The following is a 25,668-nucleotide window of genomic DNA, read 5'->3' as shown; positions in this document are numbered from 1 at the left end:
AAAAAAATTCTGAAATTCTTTATGATCTCTAAGGAACTTAAACTTCATGGGCAGGTCTTGTTAGGAATGAGCCTGCATAAAGAGATCCAAGGAAAACAAATTCAAATTTAAGACCTATGAATGTTGTTCCTGAAATCTGAAGGGTTTTAAAAATTAATCCTAATCCTTTAATTTTGACAAACATTGTCTAAAATGTGCAAGGTTCTTGAAAAATGAATATGCGCACAATAGCTTTTAAATATAAACTGATAATAAATGTTATTCAAAGCTTTAATGAAAGAAGTAGCTAAACAAATTATGACCCATGAATGTAAGAATATTACTGGATCACAAGAAATGTTGAGCAGAAAGAATAAGAGGAATATGGGAAAATAGAAGTAATACAGAATAAAGGAAGCAGAACTAAGAAAACTACCACCAACATACATAATATCCACAACAACTACAGGATAAAAAACGACTACTACAACAAAAACCCATAAAACATACAGAAAAGAAATGTAAAAGGAGTCTTAAAAAACCAACAGGACAATTTTATCTCTCTCCTGTTAAATATACTTTTAAATAATTATAAAAGGAAAAATAAATTTAATGCCACTCCCAAAACAAACAAAAAAGAAAAAAATTGCTCTAGCAAATGAAAATACATCTCATGAAGGGTCACTAAATTTTAAGTCTAGATTTTTTTTTTTTAATGAATTTAAGTTTAAACTATAAAACAATTTAGTTTTCTTTTAGATGTTGTCACTTTTCACCTAATGTTTTCAATAACAGAATAAGAAAGAAAAAAAGTACTTACCTTTAGAATTAAATTCTGTTTATTATATCCTACCTTAGAGATAGGGAAAGGGACTAGACCGGTAATTTAGCTGATAAGGGCAACTCCCAGGAGAGGAAACGGCTACCAAGGCAGTCTGCACCTTCTCAGTTTCCCAAACTTGCCTGAAGTAGAGAATTGTCTGAGGCACTGAGAGGTTAAATCAGGCCCTGTCCAGGTTCACAGAGCCTAGTAGTGCTAGAGGCAGCACTTGAACCCACATTTAACTGGCTCGGTCTCTAGCAGATGCCTTAAAAGGGCATTTGATTGTTTAAAAAATTCTTCAAGAATATACCCATTTTGAAAAGTTTCTATGAGAACATATAGAAGATGACACAATTCCCCAGAGATTGAAAGTAAATATTTTAAGATATAAAAACTTTCAGAGCACTTTTGAGAAAACATTTCCTGTTTATGTTGCCTTGTCCTTCAGAAAATTATTTGAGTCCATGTTTCTAAATTATGCAGATTAATTTAATTCTCAAAAGCATGGCTGTTAATAAAATTTCATACATACAGTACAGATTTGGTTATCCCATCTTCCAAATCAAACTCAAAAGGCAGAAGATTACATAGGTTGCCACTCACTATACTCACCAGGGCTGGCCACTGTCCAATTGAGACCCTGGTCCCCTGGAGGAGGAATGGATCCTTTCGAGGAGCCCAGACTAATGAGCCTTCTAGGAGCAGGACAATAACCTCTTCAGCATGGACTTTTACCCAGGAGTGTTGCTTCCAGTTGCAGCCATCAAATTCCACAAATATCTGCAAGAGAATTAAAATAAGGATTCAGAAGCTCTATTTTAGAATTCCTTTATCTTACAACAAAATAATACAAACCCCTTGTACTCTGTAAATGGTTAAAGAAAAAATTTACATTCTTTAAAAATTACTTTAGAAAGCATTTCAAGAGTTACTGAGCACTGTTTAATAAAGACAGAAAGCTGGTTTTCAACCCCATTTTATCACTAAGAAACAGAAGTAAAACAATGATAATCACAAGAGACAATAATTCTCAACAGGGTCTACACAAGAATTTCTAGTTTTCCACTTTTTTCTCAATACGTTTCAAAGCCAATGAATAATTTTAATATATTACACATGTATCTACATATATATAAAAATATATGATCACACATAAAAATGAAATTATGGTTTTAGCTTTCTAAATTTCTTTTTGGATTCTAGCAAGATTACAGTGTGTAGCAACACTTTGCGTACCTATGCTGAAAATGGTTTAAAGGAAGGACATGTGAATTAATAATTTTTATTATTTACTATAGCCAATAAGATTATTGGCCAAGAAATGCTGTGGTCACAGTAAGGTTTTCACTTCTTCCCTTAAGAGTCAATTTCTTAAAATGTGGTTAACTAGAAATTACTACATGAAAATAGTTCATACTAAAGCTACTTTTAATAACAAGCTCCCACCCCATCTGCACTTGGTTTTGACTTCTAAACATAAATTCACAAAGCATTCAAGATATATCTATACAGATGTGGAATTAATATAGAAAATAATCCATTTAGTAGCTAAAAAGTTGTCTAAACAATGAATTGATATATGTAAAGTTCTTAGTTTCCCAGTATTCTATAAAGTATGTTGTACACTATGGGCCCAGATTCTTATATCCATTTCAGCCTGAATAGGCTTAGAGAAATCAACATCCTACATAATTATTCTGAGACCAAACAATCAATCTAAATGTAGGGAATTGGAAGAGTGGCTGTTGGACTCCTTCCACAAATATTTACTAAGCCAATGAAAGAAAACAAAAGGAACATGATAGATGATTACTGTTCTCAAGGATACTATCCACTACTATTCCTATGGCTAGTATGCTGCTACTACCATTACCTTTTACTCTGCCTATCACCTTCTATTATTCAGTCACAGGATACCTAGAAGCAAAATTATTCTTAATCAAAACTTTTTGCTCTTTCATTCCTATCCTTTGTGACCCTATCCCACCTATGTCAACTTTAATGCTGCCCCTTCTTGTATCCTCTGGAATTCCTTTCTTTCATTCTGGACCTCTTTCTCTCATCTTCCTTCCATTTACTTGTTCTTCCCCTTGATGACAGTGCACCCCAGACCACCCTAACCAGCAACTGCTGAACCTTTAACTCATATCCTCCTACACAATTTCCTAACCTGGAAAAGGAGAAGACTTTTGGCCACCTTCTAATTCAGTTACCTTTTTTCCTTTTAAGTTTGGCCAATTAAATTTTCTACCCAGTTCATTTTCCTTCTTTTTTCAAGGAATTAGGCACATAATGGCTCACTGTCTTCCTCTCTTCATTAGGGTGAACTGAAGAGATTTCAACTTCCACTTTTTATTAGGACCTATTATGTAGTAGGCACTATACACTAAGCATATTACAAATATTCTCTCACATAACCATTCAGGAACATAGTAAGTATGTAATAAGTGCTTGTTGATTAACTAAACGATTCTCCAAAATTTATAGTTCAAAATCTCAAGTGTTTTTTGACAAAGAAATCAATTTTCTATATATGCTTTAATACTATTCTATTATAGTTAATCTTGGGATCTAAACACAATAATCTAAAAGATAAACTTTTAGGAAGTCTCCAAATTGCTTTATACTTCTAAGAAAGAGCTGAGATACAGTTAAAAAGCCATCTAATTGACATAAGTCACCTTACTCATCAATGAAAACCACCACATTAATTCCCTCTGTTACAATGATCTCTTCTCTCCTTTTTCCCCTTATTTCCTAACTTCCCTGACTACTGAGTATATAAAGATTGATGGCTAAATGAGCCAATGGCAGGCAAAGAAAACCATTTTTCTTGAGATTAAGCACTAAGTAAGAGCTCAAATAATGGTCTCATATCCCAAGATATATAAGAAACTGATTCAAATGTATTCAAACAAGAATCATTCCCAAAAAATAAATGGGCAAAGGATATGAATATTTAAAAAAAAAAAAAGAAATTCAAGCTACCAATAACCACATGAAAAGAAAAAAGAAAACCCCAATTAAAAAAAAATACTTAAATCAGCTTTTTGTAGGGGAAAAGAACTAGAAATTCAAAGTATGTCCATCAATTGGGAAATGGCTGAACAAATTTTAGCACATTATAAAGCATATTATTATGTTGTAAGAAATGATGAAAAGAACAGTTTTACGGAAAACTAGGAAGATTTCAATGAACTAATGCAGAGTGAACAGAATCAAGAGAATTATACAACAGCCTTAAACTGTGGAAAAAAAAACCTTTGAAAGATTTAAGAACTCTTATTAATTCAATGTCCAACTATGATTCCAGAGGAATGATGATGAAGCATAAAATAAGACAGATATCTTCAAATATAGCCTATGTGAGAATTTGTTATAAGGTTTTCTTCCCTGCAAAAGGGGTTGGGAGGGAGGGGGAGAGGGGAGAAGGCAACCAAAAAGAGGAAGGAAATAAAGACAGGATCATTGAAGCATGAAGAGACTAGGAAACATCACAAACAGGAAAGTTTTGGAAATTATATACTAAGTTTATTAATATTTCAAAAAGAAAAGCAAACTATACATAAGACTTCCAGTTTCATGTAAGATCAATCTTCATTTTCTGTTCTGTGCATATGGAAACACTCATTTTAACTAGTGTTTGTAAGGTTTAGAATTAAAAGGAATTTTAAAAAATAAATTATGAAATGACAATGATTAAAAAAATGTTGAGTGTTTTTGATGAGTTAATAAATGTCTTTAGAAATGAGTTATGGGCATAACATTTTTTACATACAAGAGTGTGATTATAAATTAGCCAGTATTAAAGATGAAGACAAAATAGATGATAATATATCGATCAACCCACAGAACATTGAAAGCAAAATGATAAATTCTAAATGGAATGTGATCAAACACAGCCAAAAATCAACGCATTTCTTGAAGAGAAAAAGTAACAAGGGGTTGAAGGTACTGGTACTTGGAGACCAGAGGATGTTATCCCAAGAGAACAGATATAGTAGTGCAACTATTTGTTTTTATTTAAAAGATTCCCTCCAGATTGATCAGCTTATGAATTTAAAAATCAAATAAGAGGAAAAGTAGCTTTGAAACATTGCATTTTCATAAATTCTCCAGAGAGGAGGGGAAAAAAATCTCCTAAACACAGGCCTTTCAAAGTGACAGTCAGATATTTCACAACAAAATGGGAGTTTTCCAAAATATTCTACAATATTGGGGAAGAACTAATTGTTTTGTAGCATTATAATATCTGGAGCTGAAAAAGACCTCTGAGAGAACCTTTACTTTTGTAGACATTCCTTCCTTCCACTCTTTTCTGATGGCTACCCCTTTAAAAACTTAGTTCAAACATCTCCGAACAGAATGACTTAAAATTAAATAGTTTAGGTACCTCAGGGACCTTTAAAAACACCTTCATATGTATTAAATAAAATGTCTTCAATTTACACTTAATCTTCTTCCAAACTCCAATCTCTTTGGTTATTCTGGTTTGTATTTTCCCCCTAACCTTCCAGAAGGCTTAAGATGGATCCTTTCTCTTCCCTTCTCTCCATTATTCCCCAGTAACCCTCACCTAGGGCAACATTAAGAGGCTACTTGCACAACTTCAAATAGCAAACCATTAACTCACTTCAGATTAATAACTAGAATTGTCAAACCTTTTCCTTTTCTTGGCTCACCAAAGTACTAACTTTAATACAGGAGGTTAAAATAAACTTTTGTAGTTTGTTTTATGAGTAAGGAATTCCAACAGAGGACAGGTTTAAAGGATATTATAGAAAAAAGTATTAGCAGAAAGCCAACATGGACAGAAAGCCAACATGTGACAAGTGAGGTAAGTACAATTGATACTGATGGACATATGCTGTGCTGGCATTCTTAGTAAATCAGAACACAAGTACTTCTGAATTATTTCCATGGCAAGCTTATGGACAGATTTGAATAAGAGTCACACAAAATGTAAAGATTTAGGTGGGAACAATACACATACCAATATGTGCATATACCAATAACCTTATAATCACAAATCCATTTGAATATATGATAATGTGAAGAGGTATTTTAAAAGTAAATCTTAAATGTTTCCAAAACGGAAAAAAATTATTTTTCCTTATCCTATTTTATATCCTAATTAATTTAAAAACAATATCCCATAGAAAGATGATGGAGGAAACTCCCAAAGGAATTGATGTTGGTCCCTGCCAGTAATAAATACCCAAAAGGATTTTCCATTCAAGACGTTAAATGTACCAATTAGGATGCAGAAAATATAGGTGATCTCAGTTTTCCAAAGACTGATGAAAATCCCATCTCAGGATAGTTCAAGAAGTAGATCCTTATGTGGTTTCAACAGTCACTTTATAATGTTAAAACAATGTTATAAAATTTTAGAATAGAAATGCGGAACACACGAAGTAATTCATTTTAAACAAATAAGCAGTCATTGCTCCCTGAGTAACATAATTCTCTAACAATCCTCATCCAGAAAAACACTATGGGCCCAATGCAGAATGACTTCAGGAGTCTCAAGACAAATTACTGGCATGATTCCACCATTACTAGATAAATCCAGAAGACTTTATGACTATAAAGTCTGTGAAGTACATCATTGAAATGTCAGCTGCAGAGTGGGAAAACCACTGGAAATTCAAATTGGATTTATCTCCCAGAGGTAAAAACAATTTATGAATGGGTTGTCCTCCAAAAATTCTAAGTTGGTGCCACTTGTCGTCTACAACACATTTTCCTATATAAAGACGTCAAAGATGAAGATTAACTCCATGGGTGAGACCACAAAGCCTTATTTTTTTTCTTTTAAATAGAAAGAAAAAGAAAGAAAAGAAAGAAAGGGAAGGAAGGAAGGAAGGAAGGAAGGAAGGAAGGAAGGAAGGAAGGAAGGAAGGAAGGAAGGAAGGAAGGAAGGAAGGAAGGAAGGAAGGGAGGGAGGGAGGGAGGGAGGGAGGGAGGGAGGGAGGGAGGGAGGAAGGAAGGAAGGAAGAAAGGAAGGAAAAAAAATGGAACAAAGGCTTTAGAATTTCAATCAATCAGTATTTAAATGCCTACCACCAACTAGGAATCAGGCTAGGAGATATGATTCTTCCCCCGCCCCCCACCTCTGCCAACCAATACAGTCCCAAGCCCTCCAGGTGTTTGGAAGAAACAGATACAAAGTTGTAACTAACAAAAAGTTTGAGCAGAGCCTTGAAAGTAGCTAAGATTCAAAGAAGCAGAAGTGAGAACACAGTGAAAGTACAAAATAAGTACAGAAAGGCAAGAGATTTAATGCTACCTTGGGGAAACTAAAAATAGGTCAGTTTGGCTAGAATGTATAGTAGTAACTTGAAAGTCTGGAAGGTAGGCTAGAGTCAGGTTGCAAAGGGCTTTAAAGTGCTAAGGTAAGGAGTACTTGAACAGCGAGGTGACACCCAATGGAGAGATTGTCAGGCATTAAGTCAGGAAGAGTTCAAATCTGGCTTCAGACACTTACAAGCTATGTGATCTTGGACTAGAGGTATCTCCAGAGCAGAATTTCTCTCTACTGATAAGATAGGGTATAGAAGGTGAATATTACTACAAATGGAGCCAGCCCAAGCCATAAAGATATGGTAAGACCCAGAAAAGACAAGCTCCAACCAATTTATAAATAGATGGGTTAAAGTCTTTCCAGTGGTAATTTACACTTAAACATTGTGATGTCAAATAATGGAATATGCAGATAATGGAGTTTAAAAAAAAAAAAAGGCAGCTAAGAAAGAATAGCTTACTGGGTCTGATTTTTCTTGCACAACATGACAATATGGAAATATGTTTAAAAGAATTGTTAATATTTAACCTATATAAGATTACATGCTGCCTTGGGGAGGGGGGAAATAAGGAGAAAAATTTGGAACACAAAGTCTTACAAAAACGAAAGTTGAAAACTATCTTTACATGTACTTGAAAAAAAAATACTACTGAAAATTAAAAAAAATTACTTTAGTAGTGGATTGGAGGGTGGATTGGAGTGGGGAGAGACAAATCCAATGAAAAGGCTACTATGACAGCTTTTAGACTAGACTAGACTATAACAGTCTAGGAAAAGATACATTTCTATAACAGTAGCCTTTATCAATTTTATTCATCTTTTTTTGGAGGGGGTCAATACAGGGTCTTTGTGATTACAGGTTTATTGTCTAGTTTTTATTTATTTAAAAAGTAAAGCCTGTTACTGTTATTTTTAAAAATTGGGTTAATATGGCCTTAGCATTGTCCATGCTCTGACAGCAGAATACAGTTCCTGGTTTACTTCCTGCCAATAGCTCCAAAACACAAACTCTTCACCTAGGCCAACATACCAAACCCCAACCTCAGGAGTCCCAACAAGTGACCTTTGGCCTCATCTGCCCCAGGAGAAAGACTTCTCTCATATTTTCTAATTACAGCTCCAAAGAATGGCTAAAATTCTCTTCCTCTCCCCCCCCCCAATTCTTTTCAGCTTCCCAAAAAGGGTAGCTTTCTCCTACAAGAATGTAAGGTCCCTGAAGGCAAAGCCTGATTTGATTTGCATTTGTATACCCAGAAAGAGTGGAAGGCTAAAGTCTCAATAAGTGTCAAATAAACATAATCGTTATCGTTAATGCAGAAATACTTTTTAAGTAGAACAAAGTAGGCAAAATGTTATGTATAGCTTGAAGTCAAAATCTTTTTGGGGACATGTTTTTTCCTCTCTATTACCTAGCCAGTGATATTGGTTTGGACTGGACTTTATCATGTTCTCAGGAAACTCATCATTCTACTAGACTGCATCACCTCACTTTAGTAACCCTCAATATCCCCTACCTTTCTGATAGATTAAGATTGCAGGGATGGACAACAGAAAATAACCCCTTTCAAAGTTTTCATTTGAAGAGGTTTTCCAGTGCAGCCATCTCCTGTTTCCATCATTTTCCTTCGAAGTCTTCCCCCACTTCCCTTCCCTTCCCTTCCCCCTCCCCCGGCCATTTCCTAAAATTCCAAGAGGACAAGGATTGTCTTTTTCATATTTGTATACCCTTTGTTTAGTACAGTTCTTGGCGTATAGCTGTTGCTTAATAAATGTTTACAGGTTTTTTTGGCTACATATTCAACTTTTTTTTTTTTTTTTTAAATTTGGTCTCCAGGGTTGACTTAATCTCTAGGTAGTTGCTAGAGACTAAGTATCCAATTTATACAGACTATCCAACCCAGTTGTCAGGCTAAACATAGCTTAATAAAATGACATTTGGGTTTATAAACCAGTCTCTTGTGAATTTAGATTTTATGATTCAGAACATGACTCCTGGGTGAAGGGATAAAAAAATAAATTCACAATCTGCAATACTTTGGACAGAGTACTTCCCCTCCACCTTCCTAAAAGGCATTTACCAGGAAAACCTTCCTGAAACAGTTATACAATAATAGTAATCTCAAGAAGCAAAGGCATTTTGGAGTCTTGAAAAACATCAACCTGTCAAAGGCAAGTGAAAACTGAGAAGCAGTAGCAGGTGGTATGGCCCCCAGCCCTTCTGAAAAGAAAAGCCTGAAGGAGCCCACCCCAGCTGTTGTTTAGGGTGCTTGTGACAAATGAAACTGACATATTACCTTCTAGTAGCCATGTTGAGGTGTAAGTTAGATGGTTGCTGGGGAAAACAACAGAAATAGTAAGATTTGTAAAATCCTGTTCTCAAGGAAAGAAATCCATGACAAGGAGACACTTGGTGAAGCAGAAAATTACAAGACCTAGCCTATGAGAAGTTTGTGAAGAGTGAGTATTTCTCACTTGGAAACATTTAAAAAGATCAGTTAATAGAGGATATTCTAAGGAAAATGAGGAAGTTATGATTCATTCACTCATTTAACAACTATTTATTGAGTGTGAAAAAGTATGAACATAGGAAAATATATTGAATAAACCTGAATTAAGTAGAAGAGAAAGGAAAGTTGATATCATTTTAAAAACTCTAGTTAGCTGTTCAAAAGCAGCATCTGATTTGATAGTAATTGGCATCTCATCACACACACACAAATGGCACAAAACTTAAGGAAGCTCCGGATCATCTTAGACTTAAATTTTTAAGCTAAAAGACATAGGTTTTTACATATCCATTTTCTACCTTAATGAGTATATAAACTTCTATATTCTTTTATCACTATGGATTTGACAGAGGAGCATTACCTTCTGAGCAATTCAGCACCAAAGTGTATTTAGAAATGTACACTATCATTTGTGCCTAAAGTTAAGAGGAATGTTTTGAATCACTCCAGAAACTTGTTCAGTCAACCCTCAATTATTCATAATAAATAGGGGAGTCCTGCTATGCATTACTCAAAACTATGAATGCCTGAAAACATCTTAAAAATAACAGAAAGAGCATGTGCCCAATCATTGGCCTGCTCTCTACAAACTCCACCCATAAGTACAGGAAGAGCACTTGTGATTGGTGGATGGATATGTTTACTACAGTATGATATGTTTACTACAGTGTGTTGTACAACGGCCATGCAAATTGGAAAGGCCCACAAGCCTAAGGTCTACAAGAAATAAGATAGTGGATAAACAAGAAATTAATCAACATGGAAAATATGGCATACAGTTTGGCTTCTATACATTTTCAAATTTCAAATACACATTCTTATCAGATTATTACCATAACAATGGTCAAGAAATATTTTGCAAACTAGTCAAAATTCCCACAAGTTTTTACAAGAGCTTTTAAAAATACAAAATCCATTTTGGCTTCATGCAGAGTCCCACTGCTAGGTTCACAATGAAGTTTCAAAGTGTACACTCTAGTTTCTGCAATTACTGCAACTTTACCTACTCAGTGGAACCAAATCTATGGTCCTCCTGAATTAATAGGTGCTAAGCTTACTAAATTTGCTTTAAATATTCAACTTCCTCTGAACATATAAAAATGGTTATTTAAAGACCATTACTTCAAAATAACAGGTTAAAATACATAGCTAATCCTAACTCACCTCTTACATTAATAACTACACTGGACTCAAATTGAAGAGATGTGGACCAATCCCTTTCCAATGATCTTAATGGGGCCCTAAACCTCGATTACAACACCTCACTTCAAAGAGCATAATGAGAATATCAACTCCGCTTTGGAAATCAGATATGAGGGGAACACCAATCGACCCTATTTTCCCAAATCAAAGTATGAAACAGGATCACAGGAGATCTCCCTTCAAAGTCCAGTTGCCTTGGCCTCCTCCTTTCCACATTCCCACTATCTCAAAAAAAAAAAAAAAAAAAAAAAAAAAAAATCCCTTCACCACTCCCTTCAGAATCTCTGGGTCTAGTCACCTAACAACAATCCGGAGGCTGAGTTTTTAAAAGACGGCCAAAAAGCTACAATTCAAATCACACTCAGAGGTACAAAGTCTACAACTTTTCTCCCTCAAGACAAAACTCATTAAAAAAAAAAAAAAAAAACCCACAGAAAAACTCAAAACAAAACCAATATTTATCAAATTACACCACTCCCAAACTTTAAAAATCATGCAAAATTTTTTAAAGCTAATTACTGATATAAACAGGTGCAAATTCCAGAAAACAAAACTTTCAAAGCATGACGTTAACTGTCACATATCTCCAAGGGTCTGTCCTCCCTCTTCCCCCCCTCCCCCCATTTCACAGGCTAACCCCACAAAAGAGCAGCTCTGGCCAGCCAGGAGAAGGAAGTACTGGAGGCCTGCAGAAGCTCCCGACAAGATCTTGCCTCTTCCATAAAAATCTCGCCCTTAAGCTCTCAGGCGACTAAGCTTGGACGCTCGTAACTTGGATCACGAACCCCACTCCCCATTTCTACCCAAATGGCAGAGGCCAAACCCGAAGTTTAAAGCAAAACCAAAACACAAGACCTAGAACCTCTCTTGGGACGGGTGGAAGCTGAGTCCAGGAGCAGGAAGAAGCACCAGGTGACCCAACGGGCCCCGGGGGAAAAGCGGAAGCTCCGAACGGTAGCCGAGCCGAGGCTGCTGTCACCCTCCAGGAACCCTGCGGGTAGGGGAGGCCCGGAGCGGCTGGACGGAAGCTGCGGGCCTCCTCCGAGGTGGGCCGGCCACCGAGACGAGCCCAGCCCTGCGCTCCGCACTGGCCCCAGCCCTTCGTCCCGCCTTCACCCCCCCCCCCCCCCCCCGCACGCTGCCTGGGCTCCGGGACTGGCCGAAGGCGATGGATGGGGTGTTGGACTCCAGTAAGGGAGCGAGAGAGGAGCCCTAACTCCGAGTCCTCCCGGGGGCAGCTGCCAGCAAGGAGGGAGGCAGAGAAGGGGCTGCAGCTGCGGGGGCGCCCGCTGCTGGTCGGGGCCCGGAGGCCCAGCAGGGCCCCGAGGTTGGGGGGAAGGATTCCGGGGGACTGTTAGGAAGGCGTGTTTGGGGAGAGGGGGGCGTCGGGAAAGGGGTCGCCCAGGAGGCGGGGCCTGATGGCTGGAAAGCAGCAGCTCCTAGTCCCCGGCATGTCTCCCGGGAGGAAATGGGGGACACTCTTAAAAGGCTCGCCCCTTCCTGCGGCCCCGGGGCCCTGGGCCCCTATCCGCTCCTTCACGGAGGTCCCTGCAAGGGAGGAAAAGGCAGGAGCCGCCCCCTTGCCCCCTAGCCCGTCGCAGGCCCCGCAGCCCCGGCCTTGCGTGCCCAGCGTGCCCGCCACTCACCGCTAGATCCTGGGGCACCGCCCCGCTCATGGCCCGCACTGTCCCAGCCCTCCAGGCCCGAGTGCGCAGCGCAGGCCCCGGATCCCCGCTCTCTGCTGCTGCTGCCACTGCCGCTGCCGCTGCCGCCGCCGCCGCCGCCGCCGCCGCCGCCGCTGGTGCCTGAGCCGAGGCCGCCGCCGCATCCGCAAACAGAAGCAGCAGCCGCTTCCCTACCGGAGAGGCCGCCGCGTCCGCCATGACCAGGGCCGGCCGGACCCGCCGCTCCCACCGCCTCCCCAAGCCCAGAAGCTGCCGCCGCTGAGCGCCCGATCCGCCCGCGAGGCCTCCGCACCCCCTACCCCCCCTCCCCCCCACCCCCAAGCCACCACCAACCACCGCCGCTGCGCAGCGCCCCCCGCGGCCGGGAGCGGAGCCGCAGCCCCGGGCTCCTCACAGCGCCCCCCGCGGTCCGGAGCGGGGCCGCAGCCCCGGGCCCCTCACAGCGCCCCACCCCAAGTCTCCCTTCGCTGCAGCGCCTCCTGCGGTCAGGAGGGGAATTGCACACTGGGCAGGGTGGGGTGTCCTTTTTTCTTCTGCCCCCAACTCTGGCCTCTGATAAACAGCGCCCTCTACGAAGTTACTCGAAGCAGGAGTCATGGTTCTTTATTCAAGTGGTTTCCTACCCCTTGACCCCCCCCTTGGAGGTCATCTTCCTTGCATTGGGGACTAAAAATTCTTAACTTGGGGATGATAAGCATGAATAGTAGTCCTCTCTAATATAGATTAAGGTCAAGCCCCTAAACCTGAGTTTCTCACCTTGTAGACCTAAGGTTCAATCTCTTTCTGCCCATTGGCCCATGAGCTAGTTTATTTCTTCCCATTGGCTCATAGATGCAATCTCTCTCTTCTCATTGGTTCTCAGAGCACATGGTATCTAGTCATCCTTTCTCATTGGTCTGTGGCCCATATGGCCTAAATCCTTTTTTCCCATTGGCCAGTTAACCTTGGAACGTGATTGTCTCCCTTTCCACTGGCCCAAGGCCAATCTAGCAACCTTCAGTATCTCGTTGTCCTTTTTGTCATATTTTCTAGCACATTTACCTTTCCTTGTTTACAAACATTATTCTTTAATTTTAGATACCCCATATTCTGTGTAAACCAGGGGATAAGCCAGTGGTCTAGTTAAGCATTTCTTTTGTTGTATCCCTATGGCTTTCTTCTGAAACCCTCTTTAGACTAATGGGGTGGTGTGATGTTGAAAGATCTTAATAGTGTTCAAGACTCATGGCTTCCTTTGTCATGAAAGACCAACTTAATAATAAAACACAATAATAATCCAAGGAATTCCATATCTATCCTTAAAATATATTCAATAAAATAAAACAGCAGGTTAATGCCACCTTAAGGAATCATTTGAAAATTGTGCTAGTGGGGGAAAGGGGGAGCAGCAGAAAGAAAATGCTGTCAAATTAATCTGCTAGCTAAGCAGAGTATCTGAAAGCCCACTGCAACTCTGGAATTAGAACAAGGTGGTCTCTATTTCAGAATTCCCATGGAAAGAAATGTCCACATAAGTAGTTAAGATTTTAAAGAAGCACATACAATTTAGAAGTGGTAACCAAAAGAAAAACCACTAGAGGATAAAAGTATTAAATGACCAAGATTTCTTATTAGATTTCTGAGGAAAGGATGGTCATTTCTTCTATTTTTTGTGTTCTGGCAAATATTCTAGAATTTTCCAAGCTAAGACTGATTACTGGTGTTCTTAAATCTTATTTGCCCCCATTCTTCACAGTTCTTCTAGGTTTTCAGAAAACTTTATGCTGGAATATGCACAAAAATCAACTGACTCTTGACCCTTAGCCTCTTTCCTCTTCACTTGTCCCTCTTTTAATTGGCCCTCCGACCTCATACATTTTTTCTTCTAGACTAATGTGTCTTTCTGACAATACCAATGGCTGAGAATACCCAGGCCCTGCGCCTTGAGGCTGCAGGTGTTTTCCTTCTATTGTATGGTCCACAATCACAACTAGGGCCCATTGGCCTTTTAGCTAACTTTAATAGTAATAGAGCCATTTTCCATATGATGCTCTAATTAATGAAGGGGAACATTGGTGGAGGAAAGAGGATACAACAATCCTTAGCTACCATAACCAGAAACATTGCTACAAATAAGAGAAATCATCCTTTCTCTAATTCAGTAGTAAAAAGGAAAAATAGGGAAAACAATTATGTCCTCAAATTTTCACCAAAACAAGAAGATGAGCATCTTGAATTAGTAGTTGAATTTGGAACAAATGCCTAAAAATATAAGTCTCCTTACTCTTGAGTTAGGTAACCCAATCTTTCAAATGAATGCTCCTTTGTTGAAAAAATTCAGTATACTGCTCATTTTTTTTGTCCTCATGACCCTTTTGTTACCATCACACCTCTTTTTATTAACTCTCTCAGAAAACAAAAGCTAGAGATGTTTAAAAAAATATCCAAGCAGAGGCTACTATTGCATAGTTCAGCCCAGCTTTTATGTCTTAGCTGTTTTCCTGCCATTGCAAGCCAGGCAGTCAGCTGCATGCCATATTCTGTTTTCAATATTGGTTACTCCATGCAACTCTTATTTATTTTCAGCTTTCATCAGTTTCAAAGCATATTGTATAATCCAAGGAATTCCATATCTATCCTTAAAATATATTCAATAATTAACTATCCCACCTCATTCCTGAGGCAAGTACCACCAATTCAGAACTGGAATCCAGGATAAAGTCTAACCAAAACTCGAATCTTAGGACTTGCTAAGTCAGAATCAAGAATTGAAGGCTAAAAATTTAGCCCAAGGGGGTTCTGCACCAGAGGATCACTAAATTTTCTCCAACAAACTAATACTACAAATTGAGGAATCAGGAGGTTAAATACCCTTACTATAAGAGAGAACTATTTTGTTTCATATGGGACAAATAACAGTCATTTCAAAATCAATGCTCCCAAGATGGTTTAAAAAAAAACTATTGTACTTTTGCTGTTTTAATTTTTATTTCTCTCACTGTCATGAGATTTCACTGTAATCAAATAACACTCTCAAAAACTCTCAAAAACAAAAATAGTAGCTCTTGTTGTTGGACGGAAGATTCCATTCCCTCCATCTCTGTAAAATCAAACAATCCTCATGGGGTAAGGAAACATTCATCTCTACCAGTTGGTAGCCAGGCATGGCAACAGGGAAAATAAGGCAAAAAGATAAAAAAAAAAAAATATGGAGTAAGGAACAATATACTAACATCAACAAAAAAGTTTTGGAAAAGCAAAGCCTGGGGCAGAAAGGTGCAAATAACTTATCTTTGGCCACTGCTGCTACAAACTGAAGTTATAGAAGGATCTGAGGACAGAAAAGGAGCAGTATCATTATAGGTAAAATATAACACATACTTTGTTCTCTGAGACTGAGGAAGAAGAGGGAGAAGCTGGGAAGGGACAAAGACACTGCAGCCCACAAGGGATGCTTGGGAAAAACTTATTCTAATAAAACTTTATTTTTTTCAAACACAGCCACAGAGGCAGGACCTCATGTTTAATACACACAGACTTTTTTCTTTTAATATAAAACAAAGTTACCAAAATTTTCTTTTGTGTGGGTTTTAATCCCATTAGCACAGGGACTTTGGCAGCAGGTGGAAGTGTACATGGCAGCAGGAGTTGCTGCTGGGCAGTTACCAGGGGACAGGAGGACTGAGGAGGATGAAAGCACCAGTCTTACAGCAGCTTCAATCACATACAGAAATACTCACCCATGGGTCAGACAAACAACCCAACACATCACAGATGGAGACTTCCACCCAGCAATACCCATTATAAATCTGGCACAAGGGTACCCCTATGTTAGGCAAACCCAATATGTGAAAAACCTAGATTTACAAAATAAGATTAACTGGATGGGAGTTTTGTTTTTTTGGGGACAAAAGTTGGCTTCAGGATGCTTTAAAATTGTGACCTTCCTTAAGTAGATTTAAAACATTTGGATCCAGGTTACACAAATTTTTCAGGAATATATTCAGTAAAGTAAAATCTACCTATTCTTTAAAAGACTCATCCTGGGACAAGTGGTTCCAGTAGATTTCATATAAACAAGTTCAAGCTCTTCAATTTTAAACACCTATAGACTTTTTCCTCAGTTGAATATACCCCCTAAGGCAATAGGAAGAGTCAGAGCAAGGATGAAAATTACTGAGTTCAGCCCTTCTCCTTCACTAGTTGGTATCTCCCTTCAAAAGAAGACACCAGAAGATTAAGCTGACAGTCACCAATAGAAGAAAAGCATTCCTTAGGTAGTGAGATAGGGATATAATGCTGAAAATAGTAGAAGCCTGGGCTATAAGAAATTTTGACCTGAAGGAGAAAAGCAGGAAGAAACAAAAGCAGGAAAGGAAAGTAACAAAGGACTGAATCTCCAGTATTGTATTTCCCAGTCTTTTATCAGGTTTACACCTCCATCTATAGCCAGGATATATTCAAGAAAGTAGAAAGCGTCAGGTGTAGATGAAATTGGTATGGATGGTGAAGAGACAGAAGGGAAGGAACCTCAGTAGTCACGCCCAGTTCAGCAAGGCCCTTTTAGCACCTACTATAGGATCCCTTAGATCCCAAAAGTCAGCATCTTTCATTGGTGTTACTATTATGGGAATGTGAGAAGCAGAAAAAACAGCAGGTTCAAACCCATACAAAGCCTCCAGAGATGAGGACCCAGAAAACCCCCCTAGGACCATCCTAGTAACTGAAAGAGGCAACAGACATTTCCCCTCATACTTATAAATGGAAAGGCAGGGTTCGATGTTAGGTCCAGCCAAATACTGGATTAACTACCTACTTAGCAACTGTGTTAACAGGTACAGCAGCAGAGAAAGGTGATACCCACTGTCACCAGCATAGCCCTTAAAGTCTCACCACTACCAACAGGGCCTGATGCTCTGGCTCAGGTCACTGGATAGAAATAATACAAAACAAACAAACAAAAAACATCCCAACTGTTTTTCACAGGTTTCGCTACAAAATATCCAGCCAATTAAATTTTCTCAGTGAGTCCCAACCTCCCTACTATATCCCAGGGCCAATTAGAAACAGTAACATTTCCTCAATGGAATTTAGTATAATCCAACATAATGCCAATTCTTTCTAGGAGTCAAATTTAGCAATTGGGCCAGGCTAGGCTTGGGTCTAAGAGTGATTTTTCTCCCACCCATAACCTCCCACTTTGTCCTCCCCATCTGCTTTCACATGTTTGTGATGTGGTGAGCTCACCCAAGCCAGCTGGGACCTGCTGTCACTCCTCCTGCTGCTGTGCTCATCAGTTCTTGGTGAAGATGGAGACCGGTGAATCTGATCTGGAACAGGAAGGGGTGCCTTCCCAAGCTTCCCTCTCCCAGACTAAGGACAGGGGTAGGGTGGAGGATGGGGGAAGGTCAGAGAGAAAAGGTATCTATGGCAGACACCTTTCTCTAAGTAGGGATAAAGGGAGAAATGAACATGCAGGGTTATCATAGCCACTGTTCCTCTTCAACATCCCTCCCCCACATTCACCAGTTGTGTATACAAAGATGGGCTGGGGAGCAGAATATTAAGACCATTCTGATTGGGATCAAAAGATTGACTTTGACCAAACAGGATATACTTACCCCCAACAGCTGGTACTATTCCAGAGTTGGGAGGATAATAGCATGTTTTAAGGACAATCCAGATGTCCACAAGAGACATCTCTGTGAGTCCCCAACTTTAGGACAGCCCCCCCCTCCAAAGAAAAAGCTTTCACCCAAAATAGAAACATAGTAAACAAGAGGGACAGTTGACCATATACCAGCACATGACCAGTTAGGAAAGAATAGAATTGGAAGGAGGATACCCTGATCAGGGTCCTCATTTCTCCCATTTAGAGATTTCCCCCTAATTTTTCATTAAAACTTGGGATCTTATATACCACTTGAAACCACTTGACACTCCAAGATGGGCTAGCCACATTTTCCCTGGGACTGCTCACACAAACACCTGTCATCTCCCCACACACACCCACACACACAGATCATCTGTCATCTTGGCCAAATTCTAAGATCTGACAGATCCCTCAAATCAAAGAAGTTTGTGAACATTCCTATACAGAAACATGGGACCACAAAGCCCTCCTCTAGACTTCATCCCACTGTTCTTTTGATAACACACACAGTAGCTCTTCTCAGATTTTAGCTAAAGACTTTCAACAGAAGTTGAACTCTGTACCATCTGACCCCTTTGCTCTCCTACAACCAAAATCAGCTCCTCAGCTCCTCATATTGAGCTGTTGGGTCTGCACTGTGGAGCTTCATGGTGCGTGCTGTTTCCCAGCTGCCCAGAACTGGAGCCCTCAACTCACCCCAGTTCCCAGGTTTAGTCTCTGGCCTGGAGGCCTCATCACTTGTTAGTAGACATGAAGTTTGCTTTCCCCCCAAGAAGCAGCTTCTCAGCTCTAGTTTTCCTCAATCAGATTCAAGTCCAGGTCCCCAAAGTCCTGCTGGCAGAGTGTCCGCTTGGTAAAAAGGGATCGGTCCCACCTCCTGGTCCCCTCTTCTTCCTCTTCGCTTTCACTCAGAACCTGGGAGTAGCCACCAAGGGGGCTGCACGAGGCAGAGAGGGGTGCAGGGCTACAGGCCATGAACCACGGTGGGGAGATGCTGTTGCCTTCCTGGGCTGTATCTATGAGACAGAGACCTCCTGAATACGGTTTCTGTCAAACAAACAACAAAAGTTAAGAATACAAAGGCAACATTGCTCTGTCCCTACCTCCCAACCAAGGGAATCCCCAGAGCATGAGTGCAAGTTATCAGTCTTCTGTTCTAATGGGCAAATAGCCCAGCCACATAAGGTCTTTTACTCTCTCCTACTCCCCTCCTGTCTGAGGTACCCTCTCCCAAAAACTGAAGACCAAGGTTCTAAGTTTCAGAGACTTTCAAAGACACATGTCTTTGAAAGCACATGTACCAAGCCTGCCTATCCCAAAGCGCTTGTTCATAGACCTGTTTCAGGTATCCTAAACACTCATGGTTTCAGCTGCTATTTTGAAGCCTTAGGGAAAGATTTCCTACCTTTTTTTTTTTTTTTTTTTTCACTTGAGAGAGGCTGCAAGGTAGAAGTGGTAAAACCTTGGAAATGTGGGGGGGGAAATTATGGATTTTGGTTCTCTTACCACCAATGTTCTTTGTGAAAGCTGGGAAAGGTGGGATGGGAAAGGCTGGTAGAAGGCAAAGGGAAATAAAAGGAAGATATACCAGAATGATCCAGTTCAGGTACTTATCTCAATGGTTCAATATTTCCTGGGTTTTGCCAAACCCCCTAGGACAGGAAAAACTTAAGAGAAGGATTTTAGGGAGTGCCCCTGCCTCAGAGCTCTTTTGCTGCTTGGGGAGGGAGTTAAGAGGGAAAGGGGGCTGACTCAAGGGTGGGAGCAGAGTAGATTCCCCCAAGCTCCCTTATCCCCCGTCAGCCCCACCTGATTCATCTTATCGAAGTCCAGAGAGGGTCGCAGACGCCTTGGGTCATCATCATGACGCCGTTTGACCCCACCCTTTCGTGCATCCAGGTCACAAGGCTGCGATCGGCTTCGGGGAAGACCATGGAGTCGCCAGGTCAGCTCTGGGGAAGAGGAAGGGGAACTCCGGGCAGAGGGCAGGAACCTGCCTGCCTGTGGGATGAGGATAGGGGACAAGGAGAAGCGACGCTGTGGAGGGAAAGGGGATAGGGGCTCATGATCACTCTCCCATGATCCACTGGGAGGGGATGCAGCACAGGGTCCTGGGGAATCATGATGGGTCAGGGCCAAACTGAAGAAAGGTGGGCTGCAGGATCTGTTGTTGGCCTTGACACACTGAAGAGAGGCACTCGGGGCTTGGAGGAACCTGAGGCTGGAGACCCGCTTGGGGGAGCTCTGATGCGGTACCAGTGGCCCACCCACTCCTCCATTACTGCCTTGGCGCTTGATAGGAGTCCACAACTTGGAAGGAACAGGCCGCCAAACGGGCTGCCATCGAGACAAGTCCACAGGTACTGAGAGAGAGCGACAATGCCGCTTGGATGGAGGGGCAGGAGGGACAGGAACTTTCTCTGAGCCTGAAGACTCTGGGGAAAGGCCCTGGCAGAGAGGTTTCTCTTGTGGGGAGCCTCCCCGGCTTGGAGGTTTGAAGTGCAAACTCAGACTAGAGTGATGATAGCTGAGACTAAGGCTGTCCTTGAGCCCGGCACAGGGACAGGGGGGCAGACCCCTCCAGGAAGCACCTTCTGAAAGACATTAAAAAAACAAACAAACAAAAAAAAAAAAAACAGATTTAAAATCATTCCTTCTGCCAAACCAGAGAAATCAAATTGCCAAGTGATTGCAAAATCAAATCCCTAAGAGAAATGAACAGAATAAGTAGGAACATTTCTGATGTCTTCTCTAATTCCACCTCTTTCTGAAATATACAATATGCTTTATAACTTTCTCTACTGTTCCTTCTAAGGATACCAAGCTAGAGTTGGGACGAAGTTGAACAAAACCTTCTCCAACCATATGTCTTTTTCTTGGGAATTATCTGCCTCAGATACCTAGCCTAGCTAGTCCCCTTTAATAGGTCAACCCATAAGTTATTCCTTTTTTTCTTACAAGGCACTTGTCTTTACAGGGTTACTGCCAGCAGAAACAAGATTCAATTCAAGCCAACAAACACTGAGCAAATGCTATATTATCAAGATGCTCTGCCACACAAGGAATACAAAACCAAAAATGAAGCAGTTCCTGACTTCAAGGAGCATAAATATCTCTCAAGTAACATTTTCTTTGTTTTCCTGGCCACATCATCCCAGAAAAATAACAACAAAAGTGGGAGAATTCTAAACGTAGACAAACCACCTCTGCAGAATAGGCCAAGCTCCTCACATCCTTCTAAGTACTCCAAAATGCAAAACAAATGGAAAACAAATACATGTTGAAATCCCTGAACCAAAAGTTGAGCTGTCCCTTGGGCCTTTCAAAGTGTTTGGGCAGATTCAGCCAATGTCAGAAAGGAGCCTATATCTAAGTCAGCCACTAATCAGTCATTATTCAATGCAGAATATCATGCAAACAGGACATGTGTGACAACACATCAAAAATTACTCTTGATCTTACCGGAAACAAGCTGGAAAGGGTCCCCACAGGTAGAGACATCAGAATGATCAGGCAAAGGCTTTAATTAAAGAAAGCAGAACAGGAAATCAAGACACACTGAAGAATCTCTGCCTAAGCCCCCATCTAGCTATATGGCTCAAAACATTTCATGTGATACGAGAAAGTCTGGATATTAAACCAGACCATCCCCTTTCCCCCCACCCAAAAAATTTATTCCTTACCTCAACTTAGAGTCAAAGCAAGCAACAGAATTCCCCCAAAATCTAACCACAATCTAACTAATCTAATCTAACAATCATCCCCCAGGTACATGGTAAAAGCATTTCCCCTTCCTAGGTCAGTTTCCACCTAAATAGCTCTTTTAATCCAGAGACTGCAAACAGCATGCAGCATGATGTGATGAACAAGATACTAGGAAAGTCTATTCCTAAAGACTTAAAGAATGGGGAAAAGTGGGGCATGTGGAGGGAAACTTTTTTTTTTTTTTTTTTTTACCAAACTGATCCTGAAGCACGTGCATTTCAATTCCTCCAAACTCTGCTTCTGTAGTTGCTCAGTAATCAACGTTATCATGATTCTCCTCAAGAGGCAGAACTTGAGTGGAGAAGTTGAACGTCTCCTGTATCTTCTTTTGTGACCTTTAACCGCCTCACTTCTGAGTCCCCTTCTGCCACTCCATCACTGTTCTAGCATTGCCAGGAATTCCCACTTGATTCATGCCTGCTGAAATCTGCAAGGTATACAAGGACCAAGCTCCCTACCACCAATATTAGAGAATATATATTTCTGGCCTATTATATTCCCATCTAACTAAGTTTTGTTTTTGTATTACCTAAGTAGGCTTGCAGCATAAACACATTTTATTGCTATCAACTTTGGAAAAGAATTGGACACCCAAGTGGTCATTCCCATCTTGGTCTCTTGCTAATATTTTTTTCAACTTTCAACTTAATATGTGTCAGACCTACTGAGTGCCTCTAGAGGTTGCGGATGAAAATACAAAGTTTAAACAAAAGAATTTCCTACCCTCAAGGAACTTACACAGTTTTGCAAGAAGGATGTGAAATATACAAATATTACAAGTGATACAAAATATTAGATTCAATAAAAAGCAACATAAGACTTGAATGGGGTGCCAACTGCTCAGGCGTCAGATTAGTATAGCCAAAGTTTGTTTGTTCAGTCAGATGGGAAGTTAGAATGTTTTCTTTCAAAGGCAATGAAACCAATGGTCACGAAACTTCACCTGTACTACACAAGTATTCTTTCCTAATATGCCTAAACTACAGAGAAGAGGATAAAATAGTGGGAATTTTTTTGTTTGTTTTTGCAGAACAGATTGTATTCAATTTGAAGTACTAAGAAATTGTTTTCTGACATAATGATCATGTTTACTATGAGCCTCTTTTTTGAATGAAAACTCCTAAACCCCAAAACTGGCAAGCAGAACAAATCACACTTAAATCTGACAGGTCTATATGACCTAATTTTTCTCTATTTTGAGGCTGCTCTGGCTCAAAGGATATACTATACATACTGATAGCAAAGTAATTTCCTGATAAAGAGTTCTAAGGAACTACTGTAGGCTCAGAACTCACAATAGCTGTGGGACTTTTGCTGGATTGAAAGAGAAATGGTAACCTAGTACTGGCTTCTGTTTATGCATTTTTAGGAATGACCTAGAGGATAATACAGTCTTCTAAAGTACAAAATTTATTCTAATAGAAGTTGTTAAACCAATTCTAACCTCACTTGCTATATGAGCCACAGGCAAATAACATCAGTCTCTCTATGGGCCTCAGTTTCTTCATAATTAAAATGAAGAATAGCACATTGGCAACTAAGATAAGGGATAAAAACAATTTGAGTTTTTTTGAACAATAAATTCAAGAAATTATTTCAGGAGTCCAGCAGAGTATCATCTCTCACTCTTCCTGTTCAATGCACCACAAAGCCTAGGGATGCTGGGAATGATGACATCATTAAGATGCAGAAGGCAATCTGTTCTACCTTTCTGGCTGGACATCATTTCACTCATTCATTCACTTGTACTCGGTACTCACAGAAGTCTAAAGGAACACTGCTTGTATGTGACAAGCTTTGCTTTTTAAGTGACCTTGAGGGCAAGTTATTTTGTGACTTTTTCTTCTGTAAAATGGGGAGAATACTTTCTAATTCATTTCCATCTCATGGAAAGACAATGAGTTTCCTGAGACATCAGGGAAAGTTCTCTAGCTCTTCAGAAAAAACAAAAAACAAAAAAAAAAACACAACAGAAATCATATAAACTGAAATTTCTCCTCAGCTGCTCCCCCTATATATGCCCTTGTCATAGAAGTTAAAGCTCAAGCTCAATCACACTTCATGCTCTTAATTTCTTAAAGCTACTCTTTTGGAGATCCATTAATGGAAAAAGGTATATAGTTGCATTAAGATACTAAGGGCTCACATTTATAATGTGAGATAGTCATTTCCAAGCGGTTCTTAAGATTTGCTCCAAAAAGTAAATTTAGTTTTTTCTATAATCAAATGAAAAGGATGATTTCATATCTTCTGCATTTTAATTGCTGAGATGTGGTCATATACAAGAGTCACTGCAACAATGCAACATTAATTGATGTTTTGGATCCTACATTTCTTAAAACAAAGTATATATTCGTGGGGGGGCTGGGGAGAAGGAACCAGAAACAACTGAACCAAGATACAAAGAAGGCAATCTAACTTCAAGAATGCCTACTTTAGGCATTCCTGATTAAAGCATTAGCAGACTTACTCTTGGCTCTTTCCTTACCCTTATCTAACTGCAGAATAAAGAAAGCCCTGAACCCATACTAAACAAGTTAAAACTTCTCAGCCTAACAACTGGCAAGGAGCAAAGCCCTTTTGGGAGGAAGCAGCTGGCTTTGGCTTCTTAGGCACCCATCAAGGCCAGCCCTCTCACCAGCCGTACCCCTCCCCTACACTTTCCCATCTTCTCCCCAAATGGGGCACTGCTACTGCCTCACTCACTCCCCAAAGATCTAAGTGACCACTGATTGGATATTTGGATCTGAGAAACACTATGCCAGAGCTGAAAAGCAGAAGTCTCTCTTGGGGGTAGATCGACTTAGTTCAGTGGGACAGATTGGCGGGAGATTTTCGGGGGACCGCAGGCCTCCCTCAATTACCCCCACTTCCTTCGGAAGCTTGGGGTTAGTCTGAATAAAAACAACGGCAGAGGTTGTGGGGGAAACCCTTCTCCATAGCCCTGATGGAACCAGGGGGTAGGTGTCATAAGTGCAGTCCACCCGTCCTCCTTCAACCACAATGAGACTATACGCCACCCCCTCCCACTCCCCATCCACGAGTAGCCACTGCCTTTACCCACGGGCGGGGCATGAAGTGACCTATGAACCCGTGGGGGTGGGGGCGGATGACGTCAGAGGAGTCAACTACCCGCCCCCTAACGCCAGCCTTCTGGCTTGGGACCCGGGCCCGTAAAGGAGTTTTGGGGAAAGGGAGGAGGGGGTCTGGGGACACAGCGCTCTAGCGGCCCCCTCCCCCACCAATCCCGGGCTCCCCAACGGCGCGGCCTGCAAAGCCAGGCCGCGGGGAGGGGCTTGCAGGGAAGGAAAGGAGGGAAGGAGGGGCAGCTGAGGTCTCCGCCCCGGGGCCCAGCGCCACCTGCCCCCAGGGCCCGCCCGCCCGCTACCTACCGCAGCTAGGTCCCCTTCCCAGGGCCGCAGCCAGAGCAGCTCTGAGCTCGCCACTCGCCCCACGGCGCCCTTAAATAACGCTGGAGCGAACCAATCGCGTCTCTGCCCGAGAGGGGGGGTATTTTGCCCACTCCCAGAACCCGCCACGAAGCCCAGTGCAAGGGCAAGAATCCCTGAGGTTTTCTTCCAGTTCCCAAGAAACTATTGGCAAACAGTAGTGTTTGTGATGGAAAAAGTGCTTCACTTTCTCTCCCTGACAGACTTAGCCTTAAAGGGGTCTTGCTCCCCACCGAGTTCCCCCGCTGAACTTCGGAAGGTGGAAGGGACCAGCTGTAGGCTGAACTAACTATGGACCAGTGGGGAGAACAGACGGAG

General features: G+C 41.0%; 3 protein-coding genes across 6 annotated transcripts in view; 1 reads left to right on the top strand and 2 right to left on the bottom strand.

Annotated features, from left to right (window-relative positions):
- The window catches only part of KDM3B (lysine demethylase 3B), a 52,666-nt gene extending 39,879 nt beyond the window's left edge, over nt 1-12,787 (bottom strand). Inside the window, exons 1-2 of the mRNA XM_074291441.1 lie at nt 12,466-12,787; nt 1,415-1,582 (exon numbers count right to left, since the gene is read on the bottom strand). Of these exons, the coding sequence (XP_074147542.1) occupies nt 1,415-1,582; nt 12,466-12,702 (405 nt within the window). The 5' untranslated portion in view covers nt 12,703-12,787. The remainder of the gene's footprint in view (nt 1-1,414; nt 1,583-12,465) is intronic.
- On the bottom strand, nt 1,451-25,418 carry FAM53C (family with sequence similarity 53 member C). Of its 4 annotated transcripts, none has more exons than XR_012486629.1 (5): nt 22,094-25,022; nt 21,599-21,656; nt 19,946-20,730; nt 18,833-19,183; nt 1,451-1,582 (listed from the first exon to the last, which is right to left on the bottom strand). XR_012486629.1 is itself a non-coding variant. In XM_074291453.1 (5 exons), the coding sequence occupies exons 2-5, from the start codon at nt 22,169-22,171 to the stop codon at nt 18,926-18,928; spliced, it is 1,179 nt and encodes a 392-aa protein (XP_074147554.1). In that variant the 5' UTR covers nt 22,172-22,328; nt 25,294-25,418; the 3' UTR covers nt 15,453-18,925. The 4 variants fall into 4 exon arrangements, 3 of the variants coding, with proteins under 3 accessions (XP_074147554.1, XP_074147555.1, XP_074147553.1); XM_074291453.1 differs by lacking the exon at nt 1,451-1,582 and adding an exon at nt 25,294-25,418 and having other exon boundaries at nt 15,453-19,183; nt 22,094-22,328; XM_074291454.1 differs by lacking the exon at nt 1,451-1,582 and adding an exon at nt 25,294-25,345 and having other exon boundaries at nt 15,453-19,183; nt 22,094-22,355.
- Nucleotides 25,016-25,668, top strand: part of CDC25C (cell division cycle 25C) — a 44,962-nt gene continuing 44,309 nt past the window's right edge. The window contains exon 1 of the mRNA XM_074291443.1: nt 25,016-25,668. The gene's annotated coding sequence lies outside the window, so the exon portion shown is untranslated.

This window comes from Sminthopsis crassicaudata, chromosome 2 (genome assembly GCF_048593235.1).
Source record: "Sminthopsis crassicaudata isolate SCR6 chromosome 2, ASM4859323v1, whole genome shotgun sequence".
NCBI classification, from domain to species: Eukaryota; Metazoa; Chordata; class Mammalia; order Dasyuromorphia; family Dasyuridae; genus Sminthopsis; species Sminthopsis crassicaudata.
Note: the sequence above shows the minus strand (reverse complement) of the source record. Positions and strands in the feature narration are given on the sequence as shown.

Bases quoted from the DNA above. Each gene is read 5' to 3' on its own strand.
- FAM53C (XM_074291453.1), bottom strand. From the start codon at position 22,171: ATGATAACGTTGATTACTGAGCAACTACAGAAGCAGAGTTTGGAGGAA. The intron at 21,657-22,093 runs GTAAAAAAAAAA...CTTTAATTAAAG, and splicing joins CGTGCTTCAGGATCAGTTTG to CCTTTGCCTGATCATTCTGA. The intron at 19,184-19,945 runs GTGGGGCTGACG...TTTGTTTGACAG, and splicing joins ACTTCGATAAGATGAATCAG to AAACCGTATTCAGGAGGTCT.